General features: G+C 41.5%; 1 protein-coding gene across 2 annotated transcripts in view; it reads right to left on the bottom strand.

Moving 5' to 3' along the window:
- Window positions 1–1862: 1862 nt before the first annotated feature.
- The window catches only part of LOC105092849 (cytochrome P450 2J2), a 41381-nt gene continuing 18916 nt past the window's right edge, over window positions 1863–24327 (bottom strand). For both annotated transcript variants that reach the window (XM_031465575.2, XM_064493530.1), the window contains exons 2-9: window positions 20100–20262; window positions 17386–17535; window positions 16836–16996; window positions 14067–14243; window positions 12069–12210; window positions 9818–10005; window positions 6755–6893; window positions 1863–3649 (exon numbers count right to left, since the gene is read on the bottom strand). In XM_031465575.2, coding sequence (XP_031321435.2) covers window positions 3471–3649; window positions 6755–6893; window positions 9818–10005; window positions 12069–12210; window positions 14067–14243; window positions 16836–16996; window positions 17386–17535; window positions 20100–20262 — 1299 coding nt within the window. In that variant the 3' untranslated portion in view covers window positions 1863–3470. The remainder of the gene's footprint in view (window positions 3650–6754; window positions 6894–9817; window positions 10006–12068; window positions 12211–14066; window positions 14244–16835; window positions 16997–17385; window positions 17536–20099; window positions 20263–24327) is intronic.

Genomic DNA, 24327 nt, shown 5'->3' with positions numbered 1-24327 from the left:
CAGCGAATATCATACTAAGTGAAGTAGGTCAGGCAAAGACCAATATTATGATATCACTTTTATGTTGAATCTAAAAAAAAATACAAAAAATTCTGTATACAAAACATTAATAGACTCTCAGACATAGAAAACTAACTTATAGTTACCAAAGAGGAAAGGAGGGTGAGGAGGAATAAACTTGGATCCCTAATGGGATTAACAGCTATAAACTACTATACATAAAATAGGTAAGCAAAAAGGATTTACTATATAACACAGGGAGTTATATCCAATATCTTGCAATCACCTATAACGGAAACAAATCTGAAATATATACATGTATAAGTGAATCACTTTGCTATATACTTGAAACTAACACAATATTGTACATCAACTATACTTCAGTGAAAAATAAGCTTTCAGTTCAGGCCTCTGATCCCCCTAAGAAAGGAACAGCTGTGATGAACTGCAATCTCTATGACTTTCTGTCTGGAGGCATTAACTTGACTCCCTTGTGAGAAAGAGGGGGGATTTAGATCACAGCAATCACATCTTCTTGCTAAGATGAGAACATACAGATTGGAGTTTGGGGTGATGGAGTAACAGAGCAGAAAACACAAAGGAGGAAACTATGCCAAGGAAGAACCTCATGAATACTTAGAGATCAGCTAAATAGTGCACTGTGCACATGTAGGGTGAGACCCCATGAGGCTGAGCAAAGGACATCCACTGGGGATAAAACAACTGCCAGAGAGCTGTCAGCTTAATGCCTGCCAGAACTTTTACACATTGGAATTATTTGGATTCTGAACAGAGTGTAGAGACCATATTGAGCAGGTAGAGGCCCCAGAAAGATCACACTTTAGAAGCCTGAGGAAGAAGCCTGCCCTTGACCCACTCTAACAAAGCTTTAAAACAAGCCTAGAAAAACAAACAAACAAACAAACAAAAAACAAACAAAAAAAAAACCAAGATGTTCTTCAGGTAAATTAACTGCTTGTCAAAAGAAAACTCAAAATTTTTTAAAGGAAGACAACAGAATCCAAACACTGAATCTGGAAATTTTACTTAGTCAATCCATAATTACCTCACATATGAGGAATTTGGAATATGTGACCCATACCCAGTTAATAGAAGATACAAATTGATAGAAATGATGAAGTATCAGAAAAAAGCTTTAAACTGAAAATAAGTGTACTCGAGGATTTAAAAGATCATACGAAATTAGTTGAGAGAAATATACACTGTAAAAGTAATAACCAAATGATACTTCCAGAGTAGAAAAAATACATGATATAAAAATGTAATGGATGGACTTAATGGCAGAATAAGACTGTCAAAAAAAAAAATGAACTTGGAGTACTTGAAGGCAGGACAGTAGAATATATCCAAACTAAAATAGAAAAAAAAAAAGCCTGAAGAAAAATTAACATATCTTTAGTGTCTAGTAGGTCAATATCATGGGGACTAACCTATGTGCGACTGAAATTCCAGTTATATGAGGACATGGGGAGAGTTCATGAAAACTATTTGAAGTAACAACAACCAAAATGAAACCAAATTTTCTAAAACTATTAAACTCACTGATCCAATTGTGTCAATGAACCCCAATGAGGAGAAACACAGAGAAGACTATACGAAGATGTTATAAACAAACTACTAAGAAGCAATGATACAGGAAAAGAATCCTTAAAAATACTCCTAAAACAAAAGACTCATAAGGAATAGGAGAACAAATATACGAATTATTACAAACTTTTTATCAGAAAGAGTGTAAATCAGAAAACAACAACATGTCATCTCCAAAGTGCTAAAAGAAGAATTCTGGTAATCTAGAATTTTGTATTTGGTAAAATTATTCTCCAAAAATGAAGTCAAAGTAAAGTCATTCTGTCTCATTAAAAAAGAAGGTAAACATGGAAGGAATCCAGGGCACAATGTACTGCTCTGGTTTCCAAGAGCTGAGGTGGGGGAGGGACCAACCCGAGGGACTTACCACACTCATCCCTCCCCCTGGAGACCGCTGTGCCATGGAGAGAGTGATGAAAGATGCCGTGGCTGCATGTGTTTCAGAAATTTTTCCTGGGGTGCCCCTTCCCCAGTGGGCACCACCACTGTACACTTATTTGTAGGTATATGATCCCCCACTCCCCAGCACCACCAGCACTCGACTGTGGGCTTGAAGAAGAGACAGCCCTGTTCCTTCCTTGTCAGTCACTGTGTATCTGCCTCACAGTTCATGCTCAAAAAATAAGTGTTCTATTCATGTGAAAATACTATTTATGTGAGACTTATTTCCAAAGCACAGCTCCATCTACGCTTTCTAAGAAGATAAGACAATTCCGAAGGTTTGGTTTTTCCACACAGAGGAAGATATCACCAGAGTTATGTGGATATTGGGGGAAGCAATGCAATTTTATTAAATAAGAAAATGCTAAGTTAATAGCCATATTGCAGGATTGCATTCATCCAAACTAAGCAGAGTAAAACAAAGGAGAATCTTCTAATACAAATCTATTTGGAACTGAACTTTGAGAGACGTAATGGCAGAAACACCAGTGTGTACTTGTGATAAAGTTAAAACAAGGCAAGAATTCTTCATAAAGTAGGTCAAAGCTGTGAAAATTCTGTCTAATTACTGACATTTCCAGTCCTGTCCCTCTGTTCACAGGGCTGACCCTGGGACACAGCAAGGTCCTGAGCAGTCCTGGGAGTCATTCCCCTACACCTTTCATTCCACACGGAACGAGAAAGGGCACTTGTCAGGCTCTCACTGTGGGCGGGACGGCACACGTGTAACAGGAGGTGGAAACGGGCCTCTTCCTTTCTCGGTTTCAGCTGCATCCAGTTGCCGCCAGTCAAACGGCCCCTGGAAAGCACTGTTGAGGCCCTAGTGCTACAGTAAGGCACTGGAACCCCGGGTGGGTCCTGTCACGGGGCATCAGGAAGCAGTTTTTGTAACCTCTGTAGCTCACTTCTGTAAAGAGGGTACATAATATGGTGGAAGGAGGGAAAAAGTCTCTCCACTTGACAGCCCTGCTGGCCCCAGGGTCTGCTAACTCTCGTGCGTCATTTGGCAAAATCTGACCCGAGCCACGTCAACAGACCAGAAGCTAATCCAGGACTAAGGAAGGAAGCAGGAGGCAGGCAGGTCACAGCTACAAATTTCATGATGTGCTGTATGGTTTCCAAATCATTAAAGTCCATTATTTCCTCTGATTTATATAGTATTCTTCCTTTAGAGAAAAATCATTATCCTCTTTTCATTACTGGGTAAAAATGCAAATCCCTCCCAACATAACTGATTCACTCAGGGCTACACTAGGGATGGGAAACCTGGAGTTTGGATCTAGTTTCCTCTGAGTCCAAGTCCTAGGACCTTCCTCAGAGGCAGGTCATTCTGTTCTTTCATTTCTCAGCAAGCAACAGTGCCATGGGGGCAAGGGGACATATGATTTCTTCTTGCTTTCCCTACTCCCTCCCAGACAACCTCACTCCCGAGGAACAGCACAGATGCGGTAGGTGACTGGGGAGATGGTCAGGCCTGTTTTGAACTTCAGGCTCAGCTTCTCATTGTCTGGAGGCCTGAAGGTGAATTTTTGCACAAGAGAAGTAAAAAAGATGAACAACTCAGACCTGGCCAACTGCTCTCCAAGGCACACCCGCTTTCCTGAAAGACAAAAACATAAGACGGGTTACCTTACCAGGCAGTGTCTGCGCCCAGCAATGACTGAAACCTTCCACCATATCTTGCAAAACCTGAGGAAACGGAGGGCCTGCTGGGCCCTGGAGCTTAATGGATGTGGCTTATTTGATGAAAACCTGAGTTAAACAAGGCACAGAAAGCATCCATCCACAGTCACACACTCCAGTGCCTCCAAGGCGCAGGCAGGTGAGCACAGGTGTGAAGGGTCAGGGTGCAGATGAAAGGAGTGAGAGGTCTGGGTTGACCAGTAAGTAGAGTCTGGCATGAAGTCTTTCAATAATCCAACAGCAAACTAGAAAGATGAAAACCCACACCCTGTGTTATTTTTTTTTCAGTTCTTAAAAGCAAACTGATGAAAAGGGTAAGCAAGTAAATATCCGAGGAGGCAACTTTTTCCTGCATCAGGTTTCTCTCTTTAATGGTTGGGAATCTCCCTGCCATGGTCCCCCCATGCAGGGCAGAGTCTGTCTTATCCCCACTGTGCTCTGACACCTGCTCCAGGCACCTGCTGCCCCTCCCCTTCCTGAATGTCCTCCTCACCCACTTGGGCTATGACAACCCACATTAGACTGTACCACCACCTCTTGTGTGTGAGGGTATGAATACCTTTCTTCCTCCCCAAGTAATACAAGTTCACTGCAAAAAGAAATAAAAGTGTGAAAAATATAAAGACAATAAAAGATATTTATAATTCTATAATCCAGGCAAAACCCTTGTTAAAAATTCTAACATATTCACTCCCTGTCCTGCACCCAATATGGAAAGCAGTATGGAGATTCCTCAAAAAACTAAAAATAGACTTATCATATGACCCACCAATCCCACTCCTGGGCATATATCCAGAGGGAACGTTAATTCTAAAAGATACATGCACTCCAGTGTTCATAGCAGCATTGTGTACAATAGCCAAGATGTGGAAGCAAGCCAAATGTCCACTGACGATGACTGGATAAAGAAGTTGTGGTATATTTACACAAGGAATACTACTCAGCCATAAAAAGAATAAAATAATGCCATTTGAAGCAACATTGATGCACCTGGAAATCATCATTCTAAGTGAAGTAAGCCAGAAAGAGAAAGAAAAATACCATGTGATTTCACTCATATGTGGAATCTAAAAAAAAAAAGAAAGGAAAAGAAAAGAAAAAAGAGGACAGTAATGAACTTATCTACAAAACAGAAACAGACTCGCAGACATAGTAAATAATCTTATGGGTACCAGGGGAAAGGAGATGGGAAGGGATAAATTTGGGAGTTTGAGATTCTCAAATGTTAATCATTACTTATAAAAATGGATAAAAAATTTTTTTCTGTATAGTGCATGGAACTATATTCAGTATCTTGTACTAAACTTTAATGAAAAACAATATAAAAATGAATATATGCATATATATACATGACTGGGGCATTGTCCTGTAAACCAGACACCTTGTAACCGACTAAACATCACTTAAAAAGCAAAGTAAAATAAAACCTGCCTGGCTCTCCCCCCCAAAAAAAAAAAAAGAAACCTCTCTCTCTTATTTGTACTTTCCTTATATTAAGAAAGGAGAAACTGATCCATTTTCTGTCTAACTACTAATAACAAGGTTGGTGTAAGAATTAAATGAGATGATTTGCTTATAAATGAGTTCTGTGATTAAGAGTGTGATACAACCCTCAGTAGCAAAAAATACAGTAAAGGAAAAATAAATATAACACGTGAAATACACAGGTGAAACTTTGTAATCTAATATGACACCTGAAGCCCTTGCAGACAGGAAGGCTGGAAGGTATTCCTACACCTCATATCTGCTTTCATATTACTAAGTGACTGGTCCATTGTGAGCAAAGGTGACATAGAACCACATGAAGACAGACAAAGAAGATCTGATCACAGTCAGTCCAGGTACACTCAGGACAGTGTCATACAGCACGGGTCAAGTTCCAGTCCCTCCCTTCCTGTGCCTTAGTGGTGTCATCAGCCAATGATTCTGTCTCCGAAAATCAACCTATATTTAAGTTTAAATTAATGATAGGAAAACTATGATGAATTTGAGAGTGTCAGCTTAGTATAGTCTTTAGTTAATTTCCTAGGAGACACTGGTAGGAGGAGCACAGGCTTTAGTTGTTGATAAACCTGGTTTACACTGAGTTCTAGTCACCTGAGCTTGTGACTTCAGATGCCATATTGTTGCTGCTAAGCCTCAGTTTTCTTATCCCAAAAGTGGTGACAGGAAGTTGAACCTTGTAAGGTTACACTACAACATTATACTGTATGAGAGAGATTCTATTTTCCACTTCATTCATTATCTTATCCTCAAGTCTGAATGCTTGACACACAGTAGGTGCCCAGGAAATATTTCTACAACTAAGGAACTGGGAATTTACTTGAAACCATCTCTGCAACATACATAACTCAATACCTGAAATATGCTAAGAACTTTTCCCACTCATCTTACAATGTTCTGAGTTAAACCCCCTTCTGGATCTGGCTGCCTTGGAAACATGAGAGTTTTAACTGCATCCTACTTCTTGTCTTTCAAGTTGTGTACAGTGTAAACTTGTTTACCAAATTAGAATTTAAAAAGGTAAATGATGTCTTCGGGGAGCATTTATAGAGTAGAATCCCACCTAGTTACGCCTGCACCTTCTATAGTCCATAAGGAAGAGGACACCGCCCCTTTCCTGCCCTTTCCCACTCCATTCTTAGAAATTGGATCTAGTTCTGTGTGAGTGGGTGGCCCTTAAAAAGAACTTGAAATACTGAAGAACTTCAAAATGATGGCAAGTGTCCAGTCTGCTTTGTGGACAACAAGCAGGGTCTGAGCTGCTGCTCCCAGTGCTCTTGCAACAGAACAACGTGAAGGTCAAATCTGCATCAGAGTCAAACCAGGACTTAGGAAGTAAGGGCCTGAGTCCTGGTGATGCCCCACCCAGGGAACCCAGAGGTGCAGCAACATCAACAGGGAGTCAGGATGGGCAGGGCTTTCCAAGGACATTCCTACAAGAGCAGAGCCCACGAGTGAGAGTAGAGAAGGGCTGAGAGAGGGACTCTGGGTCGCCATACTTGTATTTATTACATCTCACCTGCTGAGAAAGGCAGAAAAGCTTCCCTTTTCTTAAACTGTCCATTCTCCAGAAAGTGCTCCGGATTGAACGTGTCTGGGGTGGCCCACACTGTGGGGTCCGTGTGCAGTGCAGTCAGGTTGCTCAGGACCATGATTCCCTACAAAAGTCAGCAAAGACTCAGGCAAGGCTTGATCCACACAACACACCTGTGCAGACGGCAGCCAGGGGACAGATTACAATGATTGGTATAACTGTCTGCTGGGAATTTTACCAGGGAAGTGGAACCACTCATGACTGCCAAATGGATCTCTCCAGGGACATGTCAGTGCAGGACTTGGGAGGGAACATGTGTGCATCAATGAGAGAATAATGTGACAGCTGGCCAGTCAATATTGTCCCCAAACCAACCCAGCTGCTCCATGAAACGATGGCTATGGCAGCTCTTTCAAGGTAAAAATGCCTCATGTATCTTTGTTTCTTCCGTTCTCTCCCCTCCAATGTCTAGGTCATTCCACAGAAGGTTGAATAAGAGAATCAGGTCGCCCTGTGAAGGAACCACTATCCTTCCACGTACATAGCAAGAACCTCAGGAGTCCCCCTTAATACCTCCCTTTCCCTCATTCTGCCTTCATCCAATCCTTCAACATGGCTGGTCAAGTTTACTTTAAATTCCTCTTGATTCTGTCTCCTCCATTTTAGGTCTACCTCTTCCACCCTGGTCCAGGCTACCCTCTTGCCTCCCTAAATAGCTGTCTAACTATACCCATACCCTCCCTTTCCCCTTACCTTGTGCTCTTCATGCTGAAAGCAGAGCTAGCTTTAAACAGGAATTTTTCATGTCACACCCATCCACCCAGCACACCTGGAACTTGACAGACACCCTCAATAGCTCCCTGTCACTCCTAGATGAAGGATGCATCACCTGCCCTTGTCTGCGCCCCTCCCTCTGCCTGCACTCCCGCTGCAGGGAGCTCCTTGCAGTTTCTCAAAGTCATCACATGTCCCCACTCATTTCCCTGCTTTTAAAAGCTGTTAGTCTTCCCTGGAATGACTTCCCTCCCCACTTTGCCACTGAGTTAACTCTTACTCGTCCTTTAATCCTCATCACTGCCTTTTGGAAACCATCTCTGCCCACTCCTGCTCTCACTCCCCATTCCAGTCAGCCTGCATCTTTAGAGAAACCAGTGACTTTTTTCAGCTGGGCAGTTATCATGATTTTCGCATATAAGACTGGGATTTCAAAATGTAGAATAGATAAACAAGATTATACTGTATCGCACAGGGAAATATATACAAGATCTTACAGTAGCTCACATCCAAAAAAAGTGACAATGAATATATGTATGTTCATGTATAACTGAAAAATTGTGCTCTACACTGGAATTTGACACAACATTGTAAAATGACTATAACTCAATAAAAAAATAAACAAAAAAAAAGAAAAAATAAGAAAGAATAAAGACTGCTATTTGGAGCTTTTTACTATTCACTACGTTAATCAGTTTACATGGATGACCTCACTTTACCTCCACCTGTTAGGTAGGTTTAAATTAATTTTCACAAATAAAGAAATTGAAACTCAGGAAGTTAAATAAGGTGCCTAGAGTCACAGGGTGGGAGGAGGTAGAACCATGATTTGAACCAGGACATTTGACTTCAAAGCTCTGTCTCCTCTGGAGGCTCTGCAACACACAATGACATGGCAATGTTCTCAGGATGATTTTTCAATCAGATTTTAAAAATCAGAGTAGAACAAGACTTGAGCCCAATCTATGGAACTAAATGAATCACTATAAAAATGCAAAGAGCACCTGTGAAATAATCTAGACCCTAGTCTCCTCCCACAGGATTGTCCATCAGGAGGAAAACAGGAAAGGCAATGCCCCCAGGAATAGCTGCTTTTCCTGGCTCTGCAGGGACAATGACCCAGGGGTGTCCCATGGGTAAGATCCTCTGGTTCTACCTCTTGAGATCGTCCCCAGCTAAGACATACACAGAGGGACTTAGAGAACCTAGAAGGCATCCAAAGGTGGCAAGAAAGCAAAGGAAGTTTAAATGTGTAGTTGCAAGTGCAACTCTAGGGGGAACAGGAGAGCGATCTACCCATATCCTAAGAGTGGGGAAGAGGAAGAACAGTATCCTTTGTGATGACAGGGAGGGACCAACTGAGGACAACTGCAGGGAGACTCTTAAAGTCAAAGTAAATCAACTTCTGTGCAGAGGACATGGTTGAGTACAAAAAAAAAAAAAATGACCTGGGAATCAGTACATGTCTGTTTTTGGAACTCACATTGTAGTTCAGACATCTTAGGCAAACTTATTCACTCTCTTGAGCCTCAACTCCAAATTTTTAAAATGGGATCAATGGAATCATTCTGAGCACTGATGTAGACATTTTGAAGGAACCCATACAGTCCATGGTACATCATTGCTGCTTAATGAGCATCAGTTCCTTTCTCTCCTTTCTGATACTTAACAAGGCACACACTTGGCTTGGTTTCCCTTGTGAGATGATAGTTCCATCACAGGGTTGTAGGGCAAAGCTGGAAAAATACCTATGTGGATATTATGCTAGAAACACCATCATGAACGTGACGTTGGTTCACATGGTCTCAAATGCCCTTCATGTTTCAATATTCTGTAACCACAAGATTGTGAAGCCAAATTTTCCAAAGTTAGTCTGCAAGATACCTAGTCCTGTGAGAAGCTCTACCAAGGCAAAGAAAGGACCTCGTGTTAAAGTCTGACTGAGAACCGCTGCTTGCTGTCTCCCTACAAAGAATCTCAGTGCACATCACATAGTCAAAACACTGAGAAATCTCACAGCGAAGAAAGCCAGGCTTTGCCTACACACATTTGACCTAGGAACCCCCTTCTTCTCCACAACATCTATTATTATCTAGCCGAACTGATGTTCTAAAGACAACACACAGAGAAAAGAAACTAGCATGAGTGTAGTATCTCTGTCCCCATTTAAGTGATCCTGTAGGACAAAAATCCAAGTCACTTTCCCAGTTGAGAGTCCCAACATTTAAAAAGGTGAGCATGGAGATCTGAGGCCACGAGGGAGGCCCTCATTACCTTGGGCAGGTGGTATCCAGCCAGCGTGGTGTCCACTGTCACCTCCCTGGGCACGTTCAGGGGGACAATGTCTCCCATTCTCTGCACCTCGTGAATGACAGCGTTGGTGTAGGGCATGGACTCTCGAGCTGTTGTGCTCGGCTGCTGCCATTGGCCAAGTACCCTGTCGATCTCAGCCTGAACTTTTTCTGAAAAAGCAGAGAAAGTCCTATTATTGTAGTATTCATTACCCTCCTTGAGCCTGGTTCAGCTAAGGAATGAAGTAACCAGGATCCAAATGGCCAGAGTTATAGCAGGCTGTGTAGATGGTAGCTTCTCAGGGAGGTACCTGAGTGCAAAGTGGGCACTGGTTTAAGACAAATCTGGTTGCAATTCTTGCTGCTCAGTATTCCTGCTGCATGTTACTGAAACTCAGTTTCCTCTTCTTATTAGTGAGGATAAATCTGCTTTCATCTTTAGGATGTTTTGAAATTTACACCAACTGATTTAGGGGAGTGTCACACAAATTTAGAAAAACCCGCTAATTGTGCTCCACTAAAGGTTTTTCTCTTTTTCTAGGGTAATAGAAATATTAGCTGGATATCTGGTTCCCCAGCTAAAAACTCCATTTCCAAGATTCCCTTGTGACCTAAGTTTTGGAATAAAGAATGTATGTTGAGGGATGTTTAACACTGGGGACATTCCCTTAAAGTTAAGGTTGCTTCTCCCTTCCCTTCCTATTGGTCGAAACGCAGCCTTATTGGTGAGGCATCTTTGCAATGGCCAAAAAGGGCATCACTCTAGACACAACAGAGCAACATATTAGACAGAGCTTGGAACCCAAAGGCTTCTGCACTATCCAGCTTAGGATATTTCACTTGAGAGAAAAATAAAGTATATTTTTTTACAGGGCATTAGAAAATTTTAAAAATTAAGATAAAATACACATATAAAATTTAACTTCATAACCATTTTTATATGTACAGATTTATAATGTTAAGTACATGCATGTTGTTTGTTGTACAACCAATCACCAGAACATTTTTTTCTTGCAAAATTGAAACTTTGCATCCACTCAGTGAAAACTCCTCATGTTCCGCATCTCCAGCTTCTAACACCCACCATTTTACTTTCACTTACTATGAATTCAACCAATCCTGACACCTCCTATAAATAGAAACATACAATATATGTCCTTTTTTGATTGCATTAGTTTGGCATCATGTCCTCAGGGTTCATTCATATCAAAGCATGTGTCAGGATTTTTCCTTTTTAAGGCTGAATAATATTCCACTGTGTGTCACAGTTCGTTCATTTATCCATTAACCTGTGTTGCTTACACTTCTGTCATTTTAAGCCATTGTTATTTTGGAATCTCTAATAAAGAAGCCAATCTATATCCTAATTAGGTGGGTTTTAAACTTAAAACAAAAAACAAAACCCTGTGATTCACAGTTACAAATACATTGTACATCATGACTCAGGACACAGGAATAAAAATATACACACATATACAACATACATTTATGTACATATAAGGAAAGTAATAAAAATTTCATGAAAAAAACTTATTTGTAGTACACTGGAAGCACTCCGATTTTTCTATTTGCTTTAATTTAGGGAAATAAGATGGTCTTATTCCACTAAATTGACTTTATGTTGTGTTAATAAACTATTACCCCAGTTTGAAAACCTGTATCCCAACAGTGTTTATTCTCCATGTGCCCAAAGTGTTCTGGGGTCTAGAGAAAGAAAAATGATGGTAAGAGTCACTAACTTTCAATAACCTACAGCCTGTGGGGAGATATGTAAATAACGCTCAAAATCAAAGTGATGGAGGTGCATGTGGTTATCACCAAAGAAGGAAATGATGCTGGTTTCCTACAGAGCAGGGAAACATCTGAGTGGAGTTTGTATCTGAGTAGATTCTTCAAGCATAGCTAGTGGTCTACCATGTAGAGAAATTGATTCACATGTGAATGGACTGTCACTTTTTCTGGGAACTCACCAAGATGTCCATGGACTTCAATGTTTTCCCCACTAGACTGGCAGTTTCCTGAGGGCAGGGACCCATTGTTATGTTTGTAGTACAGGGACCCATCACAGTTCTGAATGAAAAACTGATGAATGTGCCCATTCTCCCTTCTATTTGGTGCTGTGACTGTCCTACCATCACTTCCTCTTACCACCTGTCCTCTGGACCCAACGTGGGAAGTGTGTTCCAGGAGGCACCATCCTGACCTGGCCCAGGCACACCCACTGATGGGCTCACCTTGGATTTCGGGGTACAGGGCCATGTAGAGCAGACCCCAGCGCAGCGTCGTCGAAGTTGTCTCCGTTCCAGCGAAGAAGAGGTCCAGGGTGCTGTGGATGAGGTTTTCTTCATTGAAACTTGCAGTAGCGTTGCCTCTATGCTGGAAAACACAATGTTTGTTGGCTTAATCAGATAGTTCTTGGCTGTCACAGCAAACAGGGGCTTCATCCTGGAGAGGATGTGGGAGAGGAGACCCCCAGGAGAAATGACTTCCAATTGGCCGTCTCAGGAGGATGGAATGTCATTAGCATCCTCCTGCCCTAGTTCTGGATGTTTTGTTACATTTGGTGGATGAAAATCAAGATGACTAATTTTTTTTTTTTTATGCCCAGAACTTGGAAGAACCTGTTAGTACACTGGAAAAACAGCCGGGGGCTCCAATACTAGCCACATCATTCACTATCTGTGTAGCTTGAGCAAGTTACTAAACCTCTCTGTGCTTCAGTTTCCTGCTTCCCAAAACAGAACTAACAACACTCACCCATTACAATGGCATTATGAATTATGTGAGACACAAAGGGCACACAGAAATCACTCAACAAGTGTCTGTACTGATACCAGAAACAAAGAACTGAATTTCTCTAAAGTACAATTCTCATTTTTTCCCATTAGTCTTTGCATTTCTAGGTTAAATGTCTCTGATTCCAACAACATTTCCTCATGGTTCTCCAGCATCTTTACCATCTTCCTCCAGAGGCTTCACTTTGTCAACATTCCTCTGTGCGTGGTCCCACACCTGCACACCTTACAGCAGGTGAAGTCTCCTCCTCTGAGGAGAACCAATGCTTCCAGGAATGCTGTGCCAATAAGAAGAAATAAGAGAGGAGATGGAAGGAAATCCACCACTCTGTCAACTCCAGGAGAGGAAAAAATAATCCGATGAGTCATAGATGATGACAGGGATGCAGTGATGTGTATTAACCAGAAGGGACACCACATGAAAGGCTATACATCCAACTTGGCTTTTTCCTCTTTCTTTCCTATAATGTAGGGAAGTGGATGACACGGGGACAAGGGAGGAAGGGAAAGTCCCTCCCACTTGAGTCTGAACTCTGGCATCAGACTCAGCTTTACTTGTGTTCTGACCTGGGGGGCTGAGGGAAGTGGTTGGAAGCTGGGCATTGGTCCAACTATAATGAAACTATACCTATTTCTCCTTTTGTGTGTATTTCCTTTAGAGATGGGTAGAAGGTCAAGAACACATTATGACTTGGCAGTATTTCAGGTTTCAAAGGCGTCGACCTAATTACTGTTAAACTTCTATATTTCTTTAAGCTTTTTAAATGTTTAATTTATCAATTTTTGAATGAATTTCTTTTTTCTAATTGAGTATAATTGATTTCTACATTTCTAATTGTTTCATCAATTCTGAGTTAATGATATTCCTCCACTGTCTGAAATACTGCCTCTAATTTACTCCTCTGTGCTGGGCTGAATAAAGACCCACTTAGATGTCCACGACCTGATTTCTGGAACCCACGGATGGTAGCTTATGTAGCAGAAGAGACTTTGTAGGTATGATTATGGTAAAGATATTGATATGGGAAGATGATCCTGGATCATCCCATGGGGCCCAATATATTCATGGTAATCTTTTTAAGAGGGGAACAAGAAGATCATAAGAAGGAGATGTAACATTGTTGGCAGAGAAGGTGCTACACTGATGACTCTGAAGACGGAGGAAGAGGCCATTAATCAAGGGGTACAGGCAGCCCCTACAGGCTGGAAAAGTCAAGAAAATAGATTTTCCCCTGAGCCTCCAGAAGAAGCCAGCCCTGTATGACCCTGACATTGGCCCAGTGAAGTCGGTTTCAGACTTGTGATGTTTCAAACTATAAGACAATAAACTGTGATCTTTTAAGTTTGTGGTAATTTGTTATAGCAGCAATTAGACACTTGAATCCCCTCAACTGTTCTTTATTAACAAAACTCAGGAAACAAGTCTGGATTCCTCACCTTCTCTATTTCCTGGAGGTAAGCATCAATGAAGTCTCTTGCTTCAGCAGGATTCCAGTCTCTCTTGTGGTTTTCAATCACATGGGCAATGAACATTTTCAGTTTCTCCCAGTTACTAAAGATCCTTTGGTGGGGTCCAGGGAGAATGTTCATTATCCGTGGAAAGACATCATAGAGCTGATTAAGGAAAAAAATTTATGGAGACAAGATGGTGCCAGTTTTCCACTTTTTAAGACATGAAACCATCTGCTTTTTCTCTTTTCTCTGTTTAGACTTAAGCCTTGGGTCACCCTCCAGTTTTTTAGTCTCTCATCCCAATTCTTACCCTCTGGCCAAGCATGTCAGCGCTCCATCCACAATAAAACCAGTGTCAGATGGCTCATCACCACCCATCTGCTTTGTAATCCTTGTACAATCCACCAGCATTTCCTACCTGGATGCTGTAAGAGCCTCCAACAGGTTTTCTGATTCCATCCTTCACCCCATTCAGCTCAGCTCCCAGGGGGGTCATTTAACAGTTTAACTGATCATTTCACTTTCTGGCTCTCAATCCTCCAGTTACCTTCCATTACATTTAGAAAAAAATTCAACCTCATTTTCCTGGCCAATAGCTCTCCAAGAGCTGGCCCCTCACACCCCTGTCTCCTCCCCTACTACCCTCCCTGCCATCTTCCTCTCTCTTACTCTTTAAAGTGCAGCTCTATTGTCGGCTGTGATAACACCCAGGATGTTCTTGTTTAGGTCCTTGTATTTGCTGTACCTTCCACCTGGAATGGTCTTCCTCTGAAATCTGCACAACTCCAGCTTCTTCCTTTATTAAGGTGCTGCTCAAAGGTCATCTGCTTGGACCTGTCTTACCTAATCATCCTATAATTAGCAGAACTTCTGCACCCTCCTTCCATTCCCTTATTTTGTTTTATTTTACTTCTTGGCAATTATCACTAGTTGTGTTGTATGTGTGTGTGTGCACGCATGCGTGTACATGTATAGGTATATGTGTGTATTTATATATATATTTTGTGTGTGTGTGTGTGTGTTTGGGTAAAACATGTCTATCTGTCATGTATCTCTGTATTTATCTATGTTAAAAACATATATATATTTATTTGCCTATCCAAACTCTGATGTAATTTCCGTGTTGTAAGACATTTTATACTAAAATTAAGTGGTTTTTGAAGATATTTTCTCTAATAATATCTGGTAAAAGAGATAGTATAACATAATGGAAAGTGGGCTAGATTTAAAATGAACAGGCACAAGTTTGACTTTTAGCTCTCCTGCTTTTTAGGTATAATACTCTTTGATAATAGTAATATGTTTTGATCTGTTGCTACTTTATCTGTCTGCCAGTCAGACTTGAGGGTTACTTTCTGACTAATGACATGAGATTCCACGCCCACTTAACACAGAGTAGTGGACACTGTGTGGATTTGCTTACATACTCCCTTACCTGCTTGCACACATCAAGACGCTTCATTTTATCTTTAAAGAACTGTTATAAAAAATCAGCAGAGATAATGTGCATCTAGTTGTCCATCAATGTGCCTGGTCTCTTCTGTGTCTCTAAGAAATCCTCCTACCCCTGCCCTGCTGCCCCATCCTACCCTCCTGGGAATTTCACATCCTAGCTGGGTACCCACTGAACTCTAATGACTTCCTTGGCTCTCTCTTAAGAAGTAAGAAATGGAATTACTGAATGGGGGACTACCTTGATTACAAGTGAGAATAGGGAGTTATTCAATCAGGGACTACCTTGATTAGAAGACAGAAGTGGAATATTATGCAAAAATAATATTGACAATAATCACTATAGCTCACATTCATTAGTCCCCTTTAATGTGCCAGGAATCATAGGAACTGCTTTATCACGTTTGGTGTGATGGGTCCAAAGCTCCATGAAAAGATGCTTGTCATTAATAAATAAAACAAACCCCCTTCTAGACACCAGAGAGGCAACATTTAGGATTTATTTTCCCTCAAACTGTCTTTCAAATCCAGAAAAGAGGCTGAGAGACCAAGAAGCTGAGCAGAGTTACTGACAGAATCACAGGCCTAGCAGTACAGACGAGGAGGGCAGGGCCCATCAAGGAAGGGGCGACGTTTGAACCCCCTACATCAATACCTGACAAAACTGGATGATTGACCATATCAAGAGTCGATGGGCATGTAAGTAGTGCAGCCATCTGGGACAACTTTTTACATCCAGGTATAAATGTAAGAGAAATGGGAAGATGTGTACACATGAACTAAACAATGTTCACGGCAGGTTTAGTCCTAACATCCTCAGACTGGAAGTCACCCAAGCACCCATCAGTACAGAATCGAGTAATAAACAGTGGCATAGTCACACGATAGACAACTAAGCAGAATTTAAAAACAAGAGCATCTAATATATGAATCAAATCCGTGTGGACAGGGAGCACCAGTCACAGAAGGGAACTTCTGAGGGAGGATGGGGGTGGGGGTTTAGGGAAGAACATGGACAGGAGGGGCTCAAAGGCTATTGGGACACTGTGCTTTTTTAAGAAAACAACGTGGGTGCATAGGAGTAGGTCATATGAAATTTGTACTTTAAATGAATGTTAATAACATTTTTGTCTATAGTAAATTTAAACAATTTTATCTAAATAAATAAATACAACAGATTGATTTCAAACATTTTGTGTTAAAGGCAATTTTAAAAGGCTGTGCATTAGCTTAAAAAGACAAAATCTGTTTCTGACATCAACCCAGTATCTTTATCTAAGATAGGAAGTGAGAACGTCTCACCTGGCAGCATATTGATGTCTGCAGACTCATGAACTCGTCCAACAGCCTCAGCAACTCCTGGAACTGATCATCCTGGTAGTCAAAACGCTCCCCAAATGTGATGGAGCAGATAATATTGGATACCGCATTCTTGATTTTCAAGTTTGGGTCGAAAGGCTGTCCTGGAGGGAGAGGAAGAGATGGATCCTTCAGAATTGTGTCTTTCCATTTCCTCTGAGGGTGTACCCTACATGACACAGGACACACTGAGAACAGAACCACCTCTGATACTGGCCCCAGCACCCTCCACAGGGTCTGACCTACAGCAAGTACTCGGTCAATGCTGGGAATTCAAACTGACCACCAGGATTTAAATCAATGTGTTCTATATCCATCTTCTTGTGTCTAATTCTCCAGCTCCATGAGGGCAGGTCAAGGTTAGTTGTTCACTGTTAACCCCTCAGGGCCCTACACAGTGCTGGGCACAGGCAGGCACGTGGGCACTTATTAAGCATTTGGTCGGTGAAGGAATGAGCCACAGTCTCCTGCACCTGTCCTATGACACACTCACCAGCCTCCTCTCCTACTGCCTGGGTGAGGTAGCGGGCCTCTTCCTGAATGCGTTCCTCTAAGCTCTTCTTTCCTAAACCAAAGTTCCTCAGTGTCATCAGGGCAAACCTTCTTTGCTCCTTCCATTCCTGGCCATTGGACATGATCAATCCTGGGAAAAAGAGAGCCAACATTATGAAAAGAGAGCCAATAAATTCCATTGGGATGTGTATCAGATGGAAGGAAGGAGAAGGGCAAAAGGCACTTGAAAACTATTCAGAGAAATAATTCCAAACCAGTGGGTATAATGACTAGTATGTACTGCTTGCTTGCAATGCCAGAACACATTTGTATTTTTAATGCATTATGTAATGTAGTACTCACAGACCCTCTCTGAGCTAGGTACTAACATTACTGTCAACATCCCACCACCAATCTGATTTATGAGAGAAAAGACACACAAGGGATATAAGTAATCTCTGCAAGGTCACAGAGTTAGTAACTAGGAGAACAGGCTTTCAAATTCAGGCTGCCTGACTCTGAAGCCAATGCTCTGATTACTTATCACCTAAGTACAGTTTAGTATTTTTTGTGCTACATACTAAGAATGCACATATTGATTAGACAAAATCCTTACTCATAAGGAGGCAAGGCTTTATGCCAAGCTAGATCTTAAGCGATAAATGAATCACTCAAGAAATTAAGTAAGAGTGAACAGTCTATGCAAAAACAACAGCACAGCAAATGGGAAAAATACACCATCTGCTGTGTTCAGTAGACTATCATTCGTTTCATAACACAGGTGAGGTCACACCTCTTTCAGAAGTGTCCAGAGCACGCTTCAATCCCTTTTAATGCCTGGCTCTGGCCTCCACCCTCTCCATGAAATGTCCCTCCCTCCTGTCAAATCTAGGATCCCTTTCAACCTCATCTGGATACGTCAGCAGCTTGAGACACTTCTCTCTTGAAACACTCTCTTCCAGTGGTGCTCAGGACACCTGACTCTCCAAATTTTCCTCCTAATTCTATGACCACAGGGAACTTACCATATTTTGGTTAATTCATCTACTTCTATCGAATTTCAAAATGATGCAGTTCTTCAAGATTCATGATCTTCCAGCCTCTTGTCTTCCTACCCTATCCTCCATTTCTGAGCAAAACTCATTAACTCCTAGAATTTTAATGACATCTACTGATAGTGAATATCTATGTCTGACTCTCAGCTCGAGGCGTGCATACAGTTGTCTGCTTGACTCTGCTGACTTAAAGGATTTCAAACTCAGCGTATCCATGACTCAATTCCTCATTTGCTCCACACAACACCCCACCCGAGCCAGCCCACACCTTGTCTTTCCCCAAATGTTCCTTCTTCTCTTTATCACCCACTTGGGTGTCCACCTCAATACCTCATCCTCTCCCCATTAGGTCATCATGTCTTACTGGATTTACCTCCTGAAGTTCTTAAATCCATGTAACTTCACAGCCACTATCCTGGTCTAATCTACTGTAGTCCAAGCTCCCAGCTTCTCTAACCAAAAATGCTGCAATGGTCTCTTTATCTCTTTATTGTATTCTTGACATTACAGCCTAGATTAGTCTCAAGTTCACATTGTGAACATGATGACTCCTTTCTCTGCTTAAACCATCTGAGAGTTTCCATTGTTCTTCAGATAAAAGCAACATCCTTAACAAGAACATGCCTGAAGGATCCTGGCCAAACGCAGCAGCTTCACCTCCATTTAATCCATGCTCTGCCACACTGGCCCCCTTTCAGTTCCTCAAGTTCACCTCCCTCCTTCCCTCCTTCCCTCCTCAGAGACTTTTCGTATTCTATTCCCTCTGCCTTGTTGCTTCCTCAGTTTCCTAAATTAACTGTCACTTACATACATTAGCCTTTTTGAACCTCAGGACTAGATGATATACCCCTAGTAAGTGCAGGTGCACTTCAAACACTAAGGCTTTAAATTATTAGACTAATTGATACTGTATTTCTGAATAGAATGTAGGTTACATGATGGCAAGGATTTTTTCTGTCCTACTCACTGTTACATCAGTCGTGTCTGCCAGCAGGTGTCACAGGGCAGATTACAAATAAGAGTGAATGGATGTAGAGGTAATGGGTACAATATTTCAAAGAATAATTGAGAAGCACCTAAAAGATGGGTGCTTTGTTAGAATAAATTATTTGAATTTTTCATGTAGAATTTTCAATGTGTAAGTTTATTTAATGATCATTTTAAGTATTCATGCCAAACTGTTCTAATACAGACCCAAAGGCTAGAGATATGTTGTGAGGCACAACCTCAATATTAAAGGAAAAGAAACTAGAGGCACCGAGGTATCACATACTCAGCAGAAAGTAAATGATCCACATCCATTTCCTAGGGGAAGAGATGTCAATGGGAAAGCAGAAACAGCCACCAAGAACGCATGGTTTTCTCTCCTTATAAAACATATCACATCATTGAGTGAGGAGGACACTGATTTATCAAAGCTCCCAGAGTGACTTCATGCAGGTGACACAGCTTCTCCCAAATCCCTGACATTGGGGTTGACCCGGCCAGGGTCCTAGAGGACTGGCCTTCAGTGGGGAATGCAGGCACTCAGCTTCCTTCAGGGGCAGGAACTTTATGATGGGCCTGGACCCTGGGAGTGTTGGAGCATTAAGTCACCAAGGCATCTGTCACAGACGACAGGAGTATCCAACATATACATCACATTAGTCCAGGCACTTACCTTTGTTCATAAAGAGACGTTCTGTGAAAGGGGCTTTGGGGCGGTTCACAAAGTTTTCGCCCTGGTGGACAAGGACTTCTTTGATTAAGGGCAATCCAGTTATGACAACCGAAGACAAATCACCAAATTCCAGCCTAAGAACATTCCCATACTTCTTCACGAACTGGAAAAGAGTAAAACAGTCACAGCTGAATATGCACATCTGTGTGTCCAGTAATGAGGGTGTCTGTACAGTTTGTATTGAAGGGAGGCTGCATGCGTGTGTGTGTGAGTGTGTGTGTGCACACACGTGCACACCTTGGTCTGAAGGGAATGTTTCTAACTTTTTCCATTTTCCCCCCTCTCAACTGTATTTGGGTTTGATTCACCACAGGACATAAAGTTTCCTTACAATCATTCATTCATGTGTTCAGCCTACCTGAACTGAGTGAGCGTGTACCATGTGTCCTAAGAACCAGTCACAAAGATACAACTATAATAAAATAAGCAAATTCTCTAACCTCAAGCATCTTAGAGGCTAGTGAAGGGAGAGACTCAGTACATGTGACTCACCAGGGAAGGCTGAGACATTTTAATGAGTGTCTGGTCTAGCAAGCCTGGACTTACTAGCAAATCATATCTGTTTAACCAGAGGAGAAAGTCCCCTCCAACAACACGGGCTGGGGTCAGGTGTGGAGAAGAGCACACTAGCTCTGGAGACACATCTTAACTCCATGGTTTACTGGTGTGAGTTCTTGGGAAAGTTCCTTTATTTATTTTGGGCCTCAGCAGTCCAGTTATAAAGGGGAAAGTTATTCTTCCCCAAAGTGTTCTACAAGGAACAAGGAAGGCAGCAATTTGAAAGGAACTTTGATTCCTGGAACCTGGCAGAAAGCCACTCCAGCCTCTGGGGAATGAATGGGATCCGTGTGCAAGTGTGCATGACTTTATACAGTCATCTTCAAAGAGAGGTTGAGAGCACGGAGATGATGAGCTGGAGAAAGGCATTCATGGTCAGTCACCCACATATCCTGTGTGCCATGTTAAGCACCTTCACATTTTATCTCATTTAACTTCACAAGCACCCTACAGAAGGAATGATTTTCTTTGTCTTTCAGAAAAGGAAAATGAGTCACACCTAAAGTAATGTAGCCAAGGTGAGAGAGCTTTGGGTGTTGGAGGGCAATTGGCAGGCATTACATATGATATAAGGACAAAGATGTGAACCTGAGATGGCACTAGAACCTTGGAGTTTAGTGGAATGAGAGAGTGAAACTGAGAATCAGAGTGAGGGGCGTCGGAGAGAAAGAGGAAGAGGATGGGAAAGTGTGTAGGTGTGTCCTGACTGCACACAAATGAGCAGGTATGTGCTCACATATCTTGAATGGCAGTCAATGGTCATTAATCAAAGTCTTCCCTGACATGTTTCCTCAAGAGAGAAATCTAAGTAGACCCTGTCCCTGCCTCCTGTGTGCAGGGCTGTGTCCAGCTGCAGGCCGTGGTATCAAACAGAAAGGCTCATTTCCTCCAGATGTCTGGGGACCCTCCTCCCCACCTGCCATCCACTTATGCTCCCCCATATCACCCCAAGCTCCCTGCAGCTCATCACCCCATTGGAGCAAATGTTGTGGATTTAGTCTTATTCCACCACCCTGCTCCCATATTAAAGACCAACTCGAAACTCAATTCTTCCATGGTCCTTTTGGTCCAGAGTTTTCTACCAATGTTTGTTCATCACTAGCAGAGTTGTCCTGTTTTGATAGAAAGGGCAGAGCCAAGATTCCATCTTAAGCTTATCTGTCTCTGACGTACATGCCTCTGTCCAAGAAATGGCAGGAATGGGAATCGGTAGCTTTTTACTTCATCTTTGTAAATGCCTGGGTGAACCCTAGGGATTTATGAAAGTGACTTCTTGATGAATAAAGAATGTACAGTAAAGATGTTTTTGGGAACTGCTGAAAATGTCAGGTTAAGCTAAATGACTCCTATCTGACAATGTATACAACCTGGAATCTCAGCTTGTTCTTGGAAGGGACTCAGCCTTCAATTAGAATTTCTTGAAAGGAACATCCTCAGAGTTCCATCTTTGCCAGCCTCTGTCCATGCATATTTCTAGTCCGACAGAACTGGATCAAACATGTTTACAGTGTGATCACTTTGTATTAAATACAGTGATGTCTGACAATTCTTAAGTACACCCTCCAGTCATGGGGCCAATTGCTTTACATGGAGGTAAATGTAGGAGCCACATTCATCTGGGAAGACTTTGTAAGGTAGAGAATAAATTTCAATGTATAACAAAAAAGAACACAGTGTAAAAAAGAGAGAGAGAGTGCAAGGGAACAAAAGAAGTTAAAAACAAGATGGTTCAGGAAGCTAAAACAGGCTTAAATCATAAAAAACAGAAAAATAAATAGAAAAGTAGTCAGGAGCTATAAAGGGCAAGTAAAATTAACAGACAGGAAATTTAATATGAAGGATAAAAATTCCAAATGTAGGATTCAGTCGTTAAGTAATAAAGTGGAGGAAATAAATGTGTAGAATAAAAAAAAATATTTGACCTGGTGACTCAGTGAGACAAGAGACTGAAACACAAGATATAAAGTTGTAGGAGATTCCTGTTACTCTAAGCTCTGAATCTGAAAAATCAACAAAGCAAGGACACACAAAAAGAAAAGCTAAAAAGGAAGAGGGTATCAATTCTTACTCCCACTGGCAGTAGGTCAGACGGTCTGTTCCCCTGAACACTCACCAGTGCTGAGCAGAGAGTGTGTGGGGGAGGGGGGAATGCAGGCTGCACACAAGAAAGGCTAAGATTCTCTCTCTAATTCAATAATTTATATTTTAAAATGTTGTCTCAAAGTATTTGATGCTTTTATAGTTAAAAAGTATTTCTTTCCAATAAGGTGAAAAAGGAAACCTAAGTATATACAGAATAAAACTTCATAAAAGGGGTTCTTACTCTCTTTGAATCATAGAATCCTTGAAAATCTAATGTGTGTCAGGGCTCTGCTCTCCAGGAAAATCCTGTACTCATGAACACAGTTATGCAGACATGAACTTTCAGGGCTTCACCAATCCCCTGGGCCCGTCAGTTCCTGCTAAGATTCATGGTCTCACAGGTAGTGTTTGGGGTTCTGCTAGGTTTCTGAGAACAGTCTGTGGAAATCAAATTCAAGTTCACTCCAACAGATTTTCATGGAGTGCTTCACAGCTGCCAGGTACCTTCTGACATTGCTACGTTATATGTAGGGGCAGTATACATAGCTAGTGGGTAAAGTTGGGCTCTTTCTACCTGTCTCTGCATGTCTCATCCTTAAATGAAAGCATGAAGATATTTTCTCTTCTTCTGAGTGGTGGAGCTCCCTCTATGTTAGCTGGCCACATGGCTTCCCAATCAAAGGCCACATTGCCCAGCTCCTCCGGGTGGGGCCAGTGAGACGTGAGCAGTGGGGATGTGTGCATCTACTGAGTCATGTCCTTAAATGGAAGGTGCTTCTCACCACCTGCCCCTTTCTCCCTTCAAGAAAACGGAACTCATACAAGATGTTGCAAGGCGAGAACAACAAGATAGAAGGAACTGGGATCTTTGGGTGATTTTATGCTACAAAGTGGCCTTCCTATCCTGGACTTCCCGTGTACATCTGAACTAATATTTTTTTCAATTTCTTTTGAGTTAGTGCTGTTTCAATTTCTGGTTACAGCGTAATATTTCAGGCAAACATAAACATACAGATATTCCTTTTAATATTCTTTTTCCTAAAAGGTTACAACAAGATATTGAATATGGTGCCATGTACAGTACAGTTAAAAAAAAATGTGATTTATCTATTTTATATATAGTAGGTAGTATCTGTAAATCTTGAACTCCCAATTTATCCCTTCCCACCCCCAATTCCCCCAGTAACCTTGTTTGTTTTCTGTGTCTGTTAGTCTCTTTCAGTTTTAGAAGTAAGTTCATTTGTTTCTTTTTTTTAAAATATTCCATATAAAAGTCCTATCATATGGTACTATTCTTTCCCTTTCTGGAGTACTTCAATTAGAATGAAATCTCAGGGTCCACCATGTTGCTGCATTATTTCATTCTATTTTATGGTTGAGCATTATTCCATAGTATGTATATGTGTATGTGTCTATGTATATGTATATACACACACACAAACACACACACATATACATACCACAATTTCCTTATCCAGTCATTTGTTGATGGACATTTAGGTTGTTTCCATGTCTCGGGTATTGTAGA

Source organism: Camelus dromedarius, chromosome 14 (genome assembly GCF_036321535.1).
Source record: "Camelus dromedarius isolate mCamDro1 chromosome 14, mCamDro1.pat, whole genome shotgun sequence".
In the NCBI taxonomy this organism is placed as follows: domain Eukaryota; kingdom Metazoa; phylum Chordata; class Mammalia; order Artiodactyla; family Camelidae; genus Camelus; species Camelus dromedarius.
Note: the sequence above shows the minus strand (reverse complement) of the source record. Positions and strands in the feature narration are given on the sequence as shown.